This window comes from Ciona robusta, chromosome 4, assembly GCF_009617815.1.
Source record: "Ciona robusta chromosome 4, ASM961781v2".
NCBI classification, from domain to species: Eukaryota; Metazoa; Chordata; class Ascidiacea; order Phlebobranchia; family Cionidae; genus Ciona; species Ciona robusta.
The window spans coordinates 3112328-3127320 of NC_143238.1; the positions used below are offsets into that span (position 1 = coordinate 3112328).

At 35.5% G+C, this 14993-nt stretch overlaps 1 protein-coding gene across 1 annotated transcript in view; it reads left to right on the forward strand.

The window, feature by feature from the left end:
• The window catches only part of LOC149736654 (uncharacterized), a 33059-nt gene that overhangs the window by 4648 nt on the left and 13418 nt on the right, over positions 1-14993 (forward strand). The window contains exons 12-47 of the mRNA XM_089877084.1: positions 21-197; positions 292-490; positions 638-907; positions 995-1231; positions 1288-1407; positions 1624-1832; positions 2142-2229; positions 2312-2476; positions 2536-2679; positions 2762-3040; positions 3145-3321; positions 3380-3564; positions 3719-3878; positions 4342-4561; positions 4705-4866; positions 5207-5332; positions 5476-5635; positions 5718-5856; positions 5911-6042; positions 6128-6241; positions 6302-6415; positions 6475-6588; positions 6649-6762; positions 6820-6933; positions 6994-7107; positions 7173-7286; positions 7345-7458; positions 7516-7629; positions 7688-7801; positions 7866-7979; positions 8038-8159; positions 8907-9015; positions 9090-9203; positions 10466-10579; positions 13060-13173; positions 14447-14560. Of these exons, the coding sequence (XP_089733210.1) occupies positions 21-197; positions 292-490; positions 638-907; positions 995-1231; positions 1288-1407; positions 1624-1832; positions 2142-2229; positions 2312-2476; positions 2536-2679; positions 2762-3040; positions 3145-3321; positions 3380-3564; positions 3719-3878; positions 4342-4561; positions 4705-4866; positions 5207-5332; positions 5476-5635; positions 5718-5856; positions 5911-6042; positions 6128-6241; positions 6302-6415; positions 6475-6588; positions 6649-6762; positions 6820-6933; positions 6994-7107; positions 7173-7286; positions 7345-7458; positions 7516-7629; positions 7688-7801; positions 7866-7979; positions 8038-8159; positions 8907-9015; positions 9090-9203; positions 10466-10579; positions 13060-13173; positions 14447-14560 (5290 nt within the window). The remainder of the gene's footprint in view (positions 1-20; positions 198-291; positions 491-637; positions 908-994; positions 1232-1287; positions 1408-1623; positions 1833-2141; positions 2230-2311; positions 2477-2535; positions 2680-2761; positions 3041-3144; positions 3322-3379; positions 3565-3718; positions 3879-4341; positions 4562-4704; positions 4867-5206; positions 5333-5475; positions 5636-5717; positions 5857-5910; positions 6043-6127; positions 6242-6301; positions 6416-6474; positions 6589-6648; positions 6763-6819; positions 6934-6993; positions 7108-7172; positions 7287-7344; positions 7459-7515; positions 7630-7687; positions 7802-7865; positions 7980-8037; positions 8160-8906; positions 9016-9089; positions 9204-10465; positions 10580-13059; positions 13174-14446; positions 14561-14993) is intronic.

Genomic DNA, 14993 nt, shown 5'->3' on the forward strand with positions numbered 1-14993 from the left:
CATGCTTCTTTTTTGTATAGTCCTATGACAAGATCGAAAGTACATTGGATGCGGCCGGTGAGGCAGTTGTGCAAGAAGTAAAGAAGAGAATTAATGAAAAGTTCAACGTTTCAACTTTTGATCCGATTTTCGTTTTTAAAGTAACTTGGGACAAAGTGGTGATGTTTCACTACGAATACCCTGGTCACAAGAAATATGTAAGCACTTTGTTTGAAGTTTAACGCACCGACAATATTTTGCTTACTTTTAATATCCTTTTCTATAAATGTTTCTAACTGTTATTTTTTTAAGCCGAGTACGTTTCAAGCTGTATTGGCGTCTGATGGTTGCGATACGTACGTTATGTATCTCTACAAAGAAGACGCAATGTTATGGCAAATAGGCTTACGTCGAAGCGAAAGGGCGTTAATCGGCTACACCAACGGATTTGATCAAAAACTCGATGAGAGCTTAGGAGATTACCGACCAGACCAGCGAGTTCAACGAACAAGTAACCAACGTTCATCTGTTGCGAATTAAAAACTATACAATAAGAACATTTACTTTTGTAAACTACCCATTTATACAGCCTGTATTGCAATGTTCGTAGCGATAATTTTTCTTTTTACAGGTGGTTTTATTACCTTTTTTTTTACAGATGGTGTCAAAAAAGGCCAATATTTCTATCATCTGACGGCAAGCAAATCGGCAACCGGTACTGCTCGTTGTGGCTGTATAAAATGGTATCGAAACGACATTCAAAACACATACTCGGTACCACAAGTACCTTGTCCTTGCACTGCGATTCAAGCTGGTATGGATAGGCGGTTCAGTCGCTCTGTCGATTTTGAGATCGAAGAGATTATAAATACAGACGATAGTGATAGTTACAACACAGCCGATGTAAGTGAATGGAATATTGGACAAGGTAAGTAACAGCATTACCCAGCAAGAATCGACTTTGATAAATTCAATCTATCGCGTCTATTTTAATGTACCGATACTCTTTCAACAGTAAACGGTCAACGATGCTACCAGCCGTTTCAAGGTTTTGGAACAAGGTGCTGCTACAAAACATTTGCATCGTTTCCATCTCGTTGGTTTCCCAATGTTTTTCAAGGTCATTTATTGACCGGCACTTTCGGCAGCTTTTACGAGCCCCATCAAATACCGATGTTTACACTCGGAGAAGACAGGGATTTCCGTTCGCGAGGCAGAAATCTGTTTCAGAGCCAGCACAAAGCTGCAAGAGGTAGAGGTGTAAAATTCAGTCTACTGTTGGTGTTTAAACTCCGTGTTTTTGTACAGATAGAGACTGGATACCACGACGACAATGTTGCTACGAGAGTAACGATCGTGGGTATTGCAATTTATACAGAAGAAGACGACCACGTGCTACTTGTGCAGGATATGTTCCAATAGTCCAAAGTAAACACACTATATATATATATATATATATATAACAAATATATATATATATATATATAACAAATATATATATATATATATAACAAAAAGTGAACATTTACCACAAAGTCTAAGAGCATTTGATTTTTAGTTCCATTTTTACCACATTATATATCCATTAAGGCAGCTCGCAATGTGCTTATTCTGTTTAAATATAACTCAGACCATAACTTTCAGGTTTCGGTTTCGGAGATCCCCACATCACCACGATAGACGGTGCCTCATACACTTTTAATGGCCGAGGGGAGTACGACTATGTTTACGCACCAAGGATATTCTCGCTGCAGGCAAGGACAAAGAGAGCAACCAAATCTGACGGGACTTTTTCAGACGCAACTGTGTTTACTGCATTTGCTGCGAAGGATCTCGCGTCGCCTTCTGCAACGGTAAAGCAATACAAATATTTGTCCGTCCTGGCAAAGGGGTTACAACGTCCGTCTCTATCCCAAAGGTTACGGGTTCGAGGCTCGACGATGCCCCCCTGTTGGTGTATGGGTTTTCGCACAAGAAGCTTGACAAAACTTGCCAAAAATTCTCCACAAAGTCACAATCGGGCATAAGGTGTATGAAACACTCCACCTATGTTACAACGACCGTCGTTTTCCCGCATTGCCCCGCGAAAATAAACAAGTTATATTCGTTAACTAAAAATTCCCAACGAAAACGGTATAACTCATAACCTATGTTACATTCAGATTCAATTCGAAATTGACTACAGTAGTGTAAACGGAAGTGGTGTTATAGTGAAAAGGAATGGAGTGGCTTTGACAGCTTTGTCTTCGGGTGAGCTTATAGTGTAGTCTAGCGTTAGATAGTGTAACCTGAAGTTTTCATAACGTACGTTATACAAGCTAACGAATTTCAGTTCCGACCATTGCGGAAAATGTAACGATAACGGTGAACTCGGGAAGCTACACTGCCGTTTTTTCAAGTTCAACTTCTATAACGGTCTCTGCTTCGCTGTATATTCTGAGTTTACAGTTCTCCGGGCATGCTGCATCGCTTCGAAACAATATGAGAGGGTTGCTGGGTAAGTCGTTGGGTTAAAATAAATCCAGCAATCATTTCTTTTATTTTTAAATGTATTAGGGAGCTGGAACGGTGATAAGACAGACGACTTCATAACACGCAACGGCACAGCGTTGAATTACAACAGTCTCAAAGCCACTGAAAATTTGGACATCTTAAATGGAACACTTCTAGAATCAAAACTCTATACATTTGGACAATCCTGTAAGATCTTGTGTGATATTTTACGAAAATGCTTACGGCACACAGTATGTATTTTTTGATAACTAATTTGCCATTCATACAGGGAAAACCAGTAAATCGGAAAGCTTGTTTTATTACGGCGGTGGCAATGATACCTTCGATATGCATAACCCAAATGTAACCGCCAGACCGCCGTTCCTTGAAGACTTGGTGGCTGCACAGCGCAACAGCAGCTTGTTCTCTGGCATTGTTGCCAACTGCACAATCAACACGGTACTTTCCACCACATGCCTGTACGACGTTTTAACTACAAACAGAACAGACATTGGACTTGCAACGTTAACTGAAGAGAGTTCCTCACAAGCCACTTCACAAGCGAACGGTAATACCTATAGGTTTTTGGAACAGCGTTTATAAGTTGCGACGTGTAGAAACGTTATTTTGTCACTTGTATTATTAAGTAACAGATATTTGTATAACTTTTAGCGAACACGCCGCCAAATGTAACTATTTCCACAACCCTTGACTTCGTGGATGGTTTTTTTCAAGTAAGAGTTGGAAATTTATCACAGCTTCAACTTATCGGGATTGACGCGGAAAATCATCAAATCACCTATTCAATTTCAAACGACACGCCGGCAATTGGATTGCACATTGATCCAGGTAAATAGCAGAACAAATAAAGAGAAATATTGCTTCAACATCAAACTGGTTTTCACAGGCTCAGGTTTGCTCAGTTGGACTGCTCAAACAAACACGACAGCCACAAACATAACGCTTGTGGTCTTGGCTACTGACGCTTTGCAAGCAGTAAAAGCTGTTACGATACCAGTTAAAATCTGTAAGTGCCAGAACAACGGTGTGTGTCAATACAATGAGAGCATATACGGCACGACGGATTTCCTTGTAAGTTACACTTAAATTTATGCCTAAAATTCTCCCAAATTAATCCCATGGTAATGGGTCTAACCAGAGTCCGTATATAAACATGTTTATATACGGACTCTGGGTCTAACGAGTTCAGCGAGTGAATCACACAAATTGTTCTTCATTTCTGCAGATTGTTGGATGTGCATGTACAGACGCTTACAGTGGCCACTATTGTACCGACGATCGAAATGGCTGCGATTTCGGAGCTTGCTACGCGGGTGTAAACTGTACAGATATAAAGGCACCAGGAGTTGGTCAAACCTGTGGCCCCTGTCCATCAGGAACAGCAGGTATATCAACGCATGTTTCAAAATTATGTTAATATGATACTATCACATAGTTTGATTTTGTTCACTTCTTCTATCTTTGTTACCATAACCAAAGAGACAAATCTGACATCATGGTACAAAGATTAGCGGGCCTGCCTCTTACCCAGCAGCTACGGGTTCAAGGCTTGTTGCAGCTACCATTGAGGGCGAAAGTGTCCTTGAACAACAAAAGGCATTTCCTCCAGCCTAGTGGTCACTAATGGGTTGTCCGAATGATCAGCCACACATAAAAAATGACAAAAATCTCAGAAAAATAATCACAAGACACATAACAGCAATTGCTCTAACCCTGCAGCCACTAAAGAGTTGCCCAAATCGTCCTTTCCCGCCATGCGAGGGCAAATAAGTTTTATACATTCATTTAAATTAAAGTCATTAGTTCACATAGTTTTACAAAGCCAAGTAAACCTGATTCTTATGACAGGCGATGGAAGAAATTGCACCACAATTAACATGTGTGAGTCAAACCCATGCTCACAAGTTTGCTCTCCATTGTTTAATGGTTACAATTGTTCATGTCATTCGGGTTACCGAGTCAACACTTCAAACAATACACTATGCGATGAAATAAATGAATGTCAAGAAAATAATCCCTGTGCTAACGCATCTAACACAAGTTGTAACAATACAGCTGGAAGCTACAAGTAAGAATAAGTAAAATATACACCTATGTTTTAGCTACAAAACACGACATATAGAAAATGATTTGATTTCCTAATGAAACTGCTTCAACACATGAAGGTTTTGAAACATACCATTTGTAATCAAAACTTTCTTTATATTTTAGTTGTGTTTGTTACGATGGGTATTCAAAGATTTTCAACTCTACTGATGATTGCTATGATATAAACGAATGCCTAACAGGAGCACATAACTGCTCCAATGCAACCTCAACATGTAGCAATACTGGAGGCTCTTTTGTTTGTGTGTGCAAGTCAGGATATAAAAGGTAAATTTAACTTAGCACAGTTGGTTAGCACGCCTGCCTCTAACCAAGAGATACTGGATTCCTTGCTACCATTGTGGGCGTATGTGTCCTTGGGCAAGACACTTAACGAGAATTGCTCTAACCCAGTGGTCACTAATGGGTTGTCCAAATGATCACCCACACATAAAAAAAAATAATCAAAGTAACATACTTGGAAACTCGTAAGCTGGCACGAGGTGTATAAAACAGAACACCCGTGTTTAACGACTGTCGTTTTCCGGCCATGCAAGGATAAAGTAAGTTACATTTATTGAACTTACTTGTGCAAAATCAAGGTGAGTTATTGTTTCTCCTCTACAAGGTTGCCTGGTGTTTCACAACAGTCAGCATGTACAGATAGGAATGAATGTGAAACTGGGACCCACACCTGCAACAACAGAACAGAGATTTGTAAAAATCTAATTGGCTCATTCAGATGTGACTGCTCGTAAGTTACAAAAGTTATTTTACCATGTTATCCAATTCAAACAGATTTTTACATAAGAATTTAGTTAATGTTAAATCGCTAAATTTAAAGCAGTTGTTTTTTTTATTTTTGAACTGAACCAATAAAGGTTTGAATATTTTTAGCTCTGGGTACGAGAACAAAAGTGGAAGCTGTCAAGATATTAAAGAATGCTCTGATCCACAACTAAACAACTGTAATACACAAAGCAACAGGTCAATTTGTGTTGAAGCTGATGGAAGCTATGGATGCAACTGTTTGAGTGGATTTTCTGGAAATGGATCAGTAAGTATCCAATAACAGTTTGTTTTCCATTACTTTTGAGAAAACTTTTTACAAGTAACTTTTTTAAATATGTCATATGCAGGTATGTGAGGATATTGATGAATGTGCTTCAAATACAAGTCTGTGCTCAAGCAATGCTAGTTGTAGAAACAAAAATGGATCATACGAATGTTTGTGCAACACAGGATTTACATTTTCAAGTGGATCATGCATAGATATAAGTAAAGTTAATTTTTAGTTTGTTGAAAATTAAGTTGAAACTGTTTATATAACAGAGGAGTGCAACAGCAGCACACTGAATAACTGTGACAGATCATTTCCAAACTCATCAATGTGCAATGAAACTGAAGGTGGTTTCTATTGCACTTGTTCTGTTGGATACACAGGAAACGGTACACACTGCACAGGTAGGCTAAATTTTTCACAAACAATATTTAAAACAAAAGAAGTAGATTTGAAAGCATAATCACAATAACAAAATTTAATTAACAGACATAAATGAGTGTGCAACAAATCCGTGTATAAATGGTGGAAATTGCACTGATGTCGTTAACAGTTATACATGTGCATGCACTGCTGGATATACAGGAATCAACTGTCAAACTGGTAATATTTTAAGCAATTGAGCTTTTATAATAATTAATAACTCATAATTTTTTAATTTAGATATTGATGAGTGTGCATCAAATCCTTGCATGAATGGTGGAAATTGCACTGATGTCGTTAATGGTTATACATGTGCATGCGCTGCTGGATATACAGGAACCAACTGCCAAACTGGTAAAATTTTAGAAACTGGTGTTTTACAAAAAAAAAATAACTTCTAATTTTTGAATTAGATATTGATGAGTGTGCATCAAATCCTTGTAAGAATGGTGGAAATTGCACTGATGTCATTAATGGTTATACATGTGCATGCACTGCTGGATATACAGGAATCAACTGCCAAACCGGTAATATTTTAAGCAATTGGGCTTTTATAATAATTAATAACTCATAATTTTTTAATTTAGATATTGATGAGTGTGCATCAAATCCTTGTATGAATGGTGGAAATTGCACTAATGTCGTTAATGGTTATACATGTACATGCGCTGCTGTATATACAGGAATCAACTGTCAAACTGGTAACATTTTAGGAACTGGTGTTTTAGAAAATAAATAACTTCTTATTTTTGCTTTAGATATTGATGAGTGTGCATCAAATCCTTGTATGAATGGTGGAAATTGCACTGATGTCGTTAATGGTTATACATGTGCATGCACTGCTGGATATACAGGAATCAACTGCCAAACTGGTAATATTTTAAGCAATTGGGCTTTTATAATAATTAATAACTCATAATTTTTTAATTTAGATATTGATGAGTGTGCATCAAATCCTTGTATGAATGGTGGAAATTGCACTAATGTCGTTAATGGTTATACATGTACATGCGCTGCTGGATATACAGGAACCAACTGCCAAACTGGTAACATTTTAGAAACTGGTGTTTTACAAAAATAAATAACTTCTAATTTTTAATTTTTAATTTAGATATTCATGAGTGTGCATCAAATCCTTGCATGAATGGTGGAAATTGCACTGATGTCGTTAACGGTTATACATGTGCATGCGCTGCTGGATATACAGGAATCAACTGCCAAACTGGTAACATCTTAAACACTAGTGCTTTTACAAAATAAATAAATTATAATTAATAATTTAGATATTAATGAGTGTACATCAAATCCTTGTATGAATGGTGGAAATTGCACTGATGTCGTTAACGGTTATACATGTGCATGCGCTGCTGGATATACAGGAATCAACTGCCAAACTGGTAACATCTTAAACACTAGTGCTTTTACAAAATAATAGATTATAATTAATAATTTAGATATTAATGAGTGTACATCAAATCCTTGTATGAATGGTGGAAATTGCACTCATGTCGTTAACGGTTATACATGTACATGCGCTGCTGGATATACAGGAACTAACTGCCAAACTGGTAACATTTTAGGAACTGGTGTTATACAAAAATAAATAACTTCTAATTTTTATTTTAGATATTGATGAGTGTGCATCAAATCCTTGTATGAATGGTGGAAATTGCACGAATGTCATTAACGGTTATACATGTACATGCGCTGCTGGATATACAGGAACCAACTGCCAAACTGGTAACATTTTGGGAACTGGTGTTTTAGAAAATAAATAACTTCTTATTTTTAATTTTTGATTTAGATATTGATGAGTGTGCATCAAATCCTTGTATGAATGGTGGAAATTGCACAGATGTCGTTAACGGTTATACATGTGCATGCGCTGCTGGATATACAGGAATCAACTGCCAAACTGGTAACATTTTAGAAACTGGTGTTTTACAAAAATAAATAACTTCTTATTTTTGATTTAGATATTGATGAGTGTGCATCAAATCCTTGTATGAATGGTGGAAATTGCACTGATGTCGTTAACGGTTATACATGTGCATGCGCTGCTGGAAATACAGGAACCAACTGCCAAACTGGTAACATTTTAGAAATTTGTGTTTTACAAAAATAAATAACTTCTAATTTTAATTTAGATATTGATGAGTGTGCATCAAATCCTTGTATGAATGGTGGAAATTGCACTGATGTCATTAATGGTTATACATGTACATGCGCTGCTGGATATACAGGAATCAACTGCCAAACTGGTAACATTTTAGAAACTGGTGTTTTAAAAAATAAATAACTTCTAATTTTTAATTTAGATATTGATGAGTGTGCATCAAATCCTTGTATGAATGGTGGAAATTGCACTGATGTCGTTAATGGTTATACATGTGCATGCGCTGCTGGATATACAGGAACTAACTGCCAAACTGGTAACATTTTAGGAACTGGTGTTTTACAAAAATAAATAACTTCTAATTTTTAAATGTTAATTTAGATATTGATGAGTGTGCATCAAATCCTTGTATGAATGGTGGAAATTGCACTGATGTCGTTAATGGTTATACATGTACATGCGCTGCTGGATATACAGGAATCAACTGCCAAACTGGTAACATTTTAGGAACTGGTGTTTTACAAAATAAATAACTTCTTATTTTTGCTTTAGATATTGATGAGTGTGCATCAAATCCTTGTATGAATGGTGGAAATTGCACTGATGTCGTTAATGGTTATACATGTACATGCGCTACTGGATATACAGGAATCAACTGCCAAACTGGTAACATTTTAGAAATTGGTGTTTTACAAAAATAAATAACTTCTAATTTTCAATTTAGATATTGATGAGTGTGCATCAAATCCTTGTATGAATGGTGGAAATTGCACTGATGTCGTTAATGGTTATACATGTACATGCGCTGCTGGATATACAGGAACCAACTGCCAAACTGGTAATATTTTAGAAACTGGTGGTTTACAAAAATAAATAATTTTTTTTTTAATAAATTTTTAATTTTTAATTTAGATATTGATGAGTGTGCATCAAATCCTTGTATGAATGGTGGAAATTGCACTGATGTCGTTAACGGTTATACATGTACATGCGCTGCTGGATATACAGGAACCAACTGCCAAACTGGTAACATTTTAGGAACTGGTGTTTTAGAAAATAAATAACTTCTTATTTTTTATTTAGATATTGATGAGTGTGCATCAAATCCTTGTATGAATGGTGGAAATTGCACTGATGTCGTTAACGGTTATACATGTACATGCGCTGCTGGATATACAGGAACTAACTGCCAAACTGGTAACATTTTAGGAACTGGTGTTTTAGAAAATAAATAACTTCTTATTTTTGATTTAGATATTGATGAGTGTGCATCAAATCCTTGTATGAATGGTGGAAATTGCACTGATGTCGTTAACGGTTATACATGTGCATGCGCTGCTGGAAATACAGGAACCAACTGCCAAACTGGTAACATTTTAGAAACTGGTGTTTTACAAAAATTAATAACTTCTTATTTTTGATTTAGATATTGATGAGTGTGCATCAAATCCTTGCATGAATGGTGGAAATTGCACTGATGTCGTTAATGGTTATACATGTGCATGCGCTGCTGGATATACAGGAATCAACTGCCAAACTGGTAACATTTTAGGAACTGGTGTTTTAGAATATAAATAACTTCTTATTTTTTATTTAGATATTGATGAGTGTGCATCAAATCCTTGCATGAATGGTGGAAATTGCACTGATGTCGTTAACGGTTATACATGTACATGCGCTGCTGGATATACAGGAACCAACTGCCAAACTGGTAACATTTTAGGAACTGGTGTTTTAGAATATAAATAACTTCTTATTTTTTATTTAGATATTGATGAGTGTGCATCAAATCCTTGTATGAATGGTGGAAATTGCACTGATGTCGTTAACGGTTATACATGTGCATGCACTGCTGGATATACAGGAATCAACTGTTTAGCTGGTAATATTTAAGTATTGGTCATTTTACAAAAGTTATATTTTCAAATTTTTGCTATAGATTTTAATGAGTGTGCACCGAATCCTTGTTTGAATGGTGGAAATTGCACTGATGTCGTTAACGGTTATACATGTGCATGCGCTGCTGGATATACAGGAATAAACTGTTTAAATGGTAATATTTTAGGAACTGGTGTTTTAGAATATAAATAACTTCTAATTTTTAATTTTTAATTTAGATATTCATGAGTGTGCATCAAATCCTTGCATGAATGGTGGAAATTGCACTGATGTCGTTAACGGTTATACATGTGCATGCGCTGCTGGATATACAGGAATCAACTGCCAAACTGGTAACATCTTAAACACTAGTGCTTTTACAAAATAATAGATTATAATTAATAATTTAGATATTAATGAGTGTACATCAAATCCTTGTATGAATGGTGGAAATTGCACTGATGTCGTTAACGGTTATACATGTGCATGCGCTGCTGGATATACAGGAATCAACTGCCAAACTGGTAACATCTTAAACACTAGTGCTTTTACAAAATAATAGATTATAATTAATAATTTAGATATTAATGAGTGTACATCAAATCCTTGTATGAATGGTGGAAATTGCACTCATGTCGTTAACGGTTATACATGTACATGCGCTGCTGGATATACAGGAACTAACTGCCAAACTGGTAACATTTTAGGAACTGGTGTTATACAAAAATAAATAACTTCTAATTTTTATTTTAGATATTGATGAGTGTGCATCAAATCCTTGTATGAATGGTGGAAATTGCACGAATGTCATTAACGGTTATACATGTACATGCGCTGCTGGATATACAGGAACTAACTGCCAAACTGGTAACATTTTAGGAACTGGTGTTTTAGAAAATAAATAACTTCTTATTTTTTATTCAGATATTGATGAGTGTGCATCAAATCCCTGTATGAATGGTGGAAATTGCACAGATGTCGTTAACGGTTATACATGTGCATGCGCTGCTGGATATACAGGAATCAACTGCCAAACTGGTAACATTTTAGAAACTGGTGTTTTACAAAAATAAATAACTTCTTATTTTTGATTTAGATATTGATGAGTGTGCATCAAATCCTTGTATGAATGGTGGAAATTGCACTGATGTCGTTAACGGTTATACATGTGCATGCGCTGCTGGAAATACAGGAACCAACTGCCAAACTGGTAACATTTTAGAAACTGGTGTTTTACAAAAATTAATACCTTTTAATTTTTAATTTTTGATTTAGATATTGATGAGTGTGCATCAAATCCTTGCATGAATGGTGGAAATTGCACTGATGTCGTTAATGGTTATACATGTGCATGCGCTGCTGGATATACAGGAATCAACTGCCAAACTGGTAACATTTTAGAAATTGGTGTTTTACAAAAATAAATAACTTCTAATTTTAATTTAGATATTGATGAGTGTGCATCAAATCCTTGTATGAATGGTGGAAATTGCACTGATGTCATTAATGGTTATACATGTACATGCGCTGCTGGATATACAGGAATCGACTGCCAAACTGGTAACATTTTAGAAACTGGTGTTTTAAAAAATAAATAACTTCTAATTTTTAATTTAGATATTGATGAGTGTGCATCAAATCCTTGTATGAATGGTGGAAATTGCACTGATGTCGTTAATGGTTATACATGTGCATGCGCTGCTGGATATACAGGAAATAACTGCCAAACTGGTAACATTTTAGGAACTGGTGTTTTACAAAAATAAATAACTTCTAATTTTTAAATTTTAATTTAGATATTGATGAGTGTGCATCAAATCCTTGTATGAATGGTGGAAATTGCACTGATGTCGTTAATGGTTATACATGTACATGCGCTGCTGGATATACAGGAATCAACTGCCAAACTGGTAACATTTTAGAAATTGGTGTTTTACAAAAATAAATAACTTCTAATTTTCAATTTAGATATTGATGAGTGTGCATCAAATCCTTGTATGAATGGTGGAAATTGCACTGATGTCGTTAACGGTTATACATGTACATGCGCTGCTGGATATACAGGAACCAACTGCCAAACTGGTAACATTTTAGGAACTGGTGTTTTAGAAAATAAATAACTTCTTATTATTTATTTAGATATTGATGAGTGTGCATCAAATCCTTGTATGAATGGTGGAAATTGCACTGATGTCGTTAACGGTTATACATGTACATGCGCTGCTGGATATACAGGAACTAACTGCCAAACTGGTAACATTTTAGGAACTGGTGTTTTAGAAAATAAATAACTTCTTATTTTTTATTTAGATATTGATGAGTGTGCATCAAATCCCTGTATGAATGGTGGAAATTGCACAGATGTCGTTAACGGTTATACATGTGCATGCGCTGCTGGATATACAGGAATCAACTGCCAAACTGGTAACATTTTAGAAACTGGTGTTTTACAAAAATAAATAACTTCTTATTTTTGAATTAGATATTGATGAGTGTGCATCAAATCCTTGTATGAATGGTGGAAATTGCACTGATGTCGTTAACGGTTATACATGTGCATGCGCTGCTGGAAATACAGGAACCAACTGCCAAACTGGTAACATTTTAGAAACTGGTGTTTTACAAAAATTAATAACTTCTTATTTTTGATTTAGATATTGATGAGTGTGCATCAAATCCTTGCATGAATGGTGGAAATTGCACTGATGTCGTTAATGGTTATACATGTGCATGCGCTGCTGGATATACAGGAAATAACTGCCAAACTGGTAACATTTTAGGAACTGGTGTTTTACAAAAATAAATAACTTCTAATTTTTAAATTTTAATTTAGATATTGATGAGTGTGCATCAAATCCTTGTATGAATGGTGGAAATTGCACTGATGTCGTTAATGGTTATACATGTACATGCGCTGCTGGATATACAGGAATCAACTGCCAAACTGGTAACATCTTAAACACTAGTGCTTTTACAAAATAATAGATTATAATTAATAATTTAGATATTAATGAGTGTACATCAAATCCTTGTATGAATGGTGGAAATTGCACTGATGTCGTTAACGGTTATACATGTACATGCGCTGCTGGATATACAGGAACTAACTGCCAAACTGGTAACATTTTAGGAACTGGTGTTATACAAAAATAAATAACTTCTAATTTTTATTTTAGATATTGATGAGTGTGCATCAAATCCTTGTATGAATGGTGGAAATTGCACGAATGTCATTAACGGTTATACATGTACATGCGCTGCTGGATATACAGGAACTAACTGCCAAACTGGTAACATTTTAGGAACTGGTGTTTTAGAAAATAAATAACTTCTTATTTTTTATTCAGATATTGATGAGTGTGCATCAAATCCCTGTATGAATGGTGGAAATTGCACAGATGTCGTTAACGGTTATACATGTGCATGCGCTGCTGGATATACAGGAATCAACTGCCAAACTGGTAACATTTTAGAAACTGGTGTTTTACAAAAATAAATAACTTCTTATTTTTGATTTAGATATTGATGAGTGTGCATCAAATCCTTGTATGAATGGTGGAAATTGCACTGATGTCGTTAACGGTTATACATGTGCATGCGCTGCTGGAAATACAGGAACCAACTGCCAAACTGGTAACATTTTAGAAACTGGTGTTTTACAAAAATTAATACCTTTTAATTTTTAATTTTTGATTTAGATATTGATGAGTGTGCATCAAATCCTTGCATGAATGGTGGAAATTGCACTGATGTCGTTAATGGTTATACATGTGCATGCGCTGCTGGATATACAGGAATCAACTGCCAAACTGGTAACATTTTAGAAATTGGTGTTTTACAAAAATAAATAACTTCTAATTTTAATTTAGATATTGATGAGTGTGCATCAAATCCTTGTATGAATGGTGGAAATTGCACTGATGTCATTAATGGTTATACATGTACATGCGCTGCTGGATATACAGGAATCGACTGCCAAACTGGTAACATTTTAGAAACTGGTGTTTTAAAAAATAAATAACTTCTAATTTTTAATTTAGATATTGATGAGTGTGCATCAAATCCTTGTATGAATGGTGGAAATTGCACTGATGTCGTTAATGGTTATACATGCGCATGCGCTGCTGGATATACAGGAAATAACTGCCAAACTGGTAACATTTTAGGAACTGGTGTTTTACAAAAATAAATAACTTCTAATTTTTAAATTTTAATTTAGATATTGATGAGTGTGCATCAAATCCTTGTATGAATGGTGGAAATTGCACTGATGTCGTTAATGGTTATACATGTACATGCGCTACTGGATATACAGGAATCAACTGCCAAACTGGTAACATTTTAGAAATTGGTGTTTTACAAAAATAAATAACTTCTAATTTTCAATTTAGATATTGATGAGTGTGCATCAAATCCTTGTATGAATGGTGGAAATTGCACTGATGTCGTTAACGGTTATACATGTACATGCGCTGCTGGATATACAGGAACCAACTGCCAAACTGGTAACATTTTAGGAACTGGTGTTTTAGAAAATAAATAACTTCTTATTATTTATTTAGATATTGATGAGTGTGCATCAAATCCTTGTATGAATGGTGGAAATTGCACTGATGTCGTTAACGGTTATACATGTACATGCGCTGCTGGATATACAGGAACTAACTGCCAAACTGGTAACATTTTAGGAACTGGTGTTTTAGAAAATAAATAACTTCTTATTTTTTATTTAGATATTGATGAGTGTGCATCAAATCCCTGTATGAATGGTGGAAATTGCACAGATGTCGTTAACGGTTATACATGTGCATGCGCTGCTGGATATACAGGAATCAACTGCCAAACTGGTAACATTTTAGAAACTGGTGTTTTACAAAAATAAATAACTTCTTATTTTTGATTTAGATATTGATGAGTGTGCATCAAATCCTTGTATGA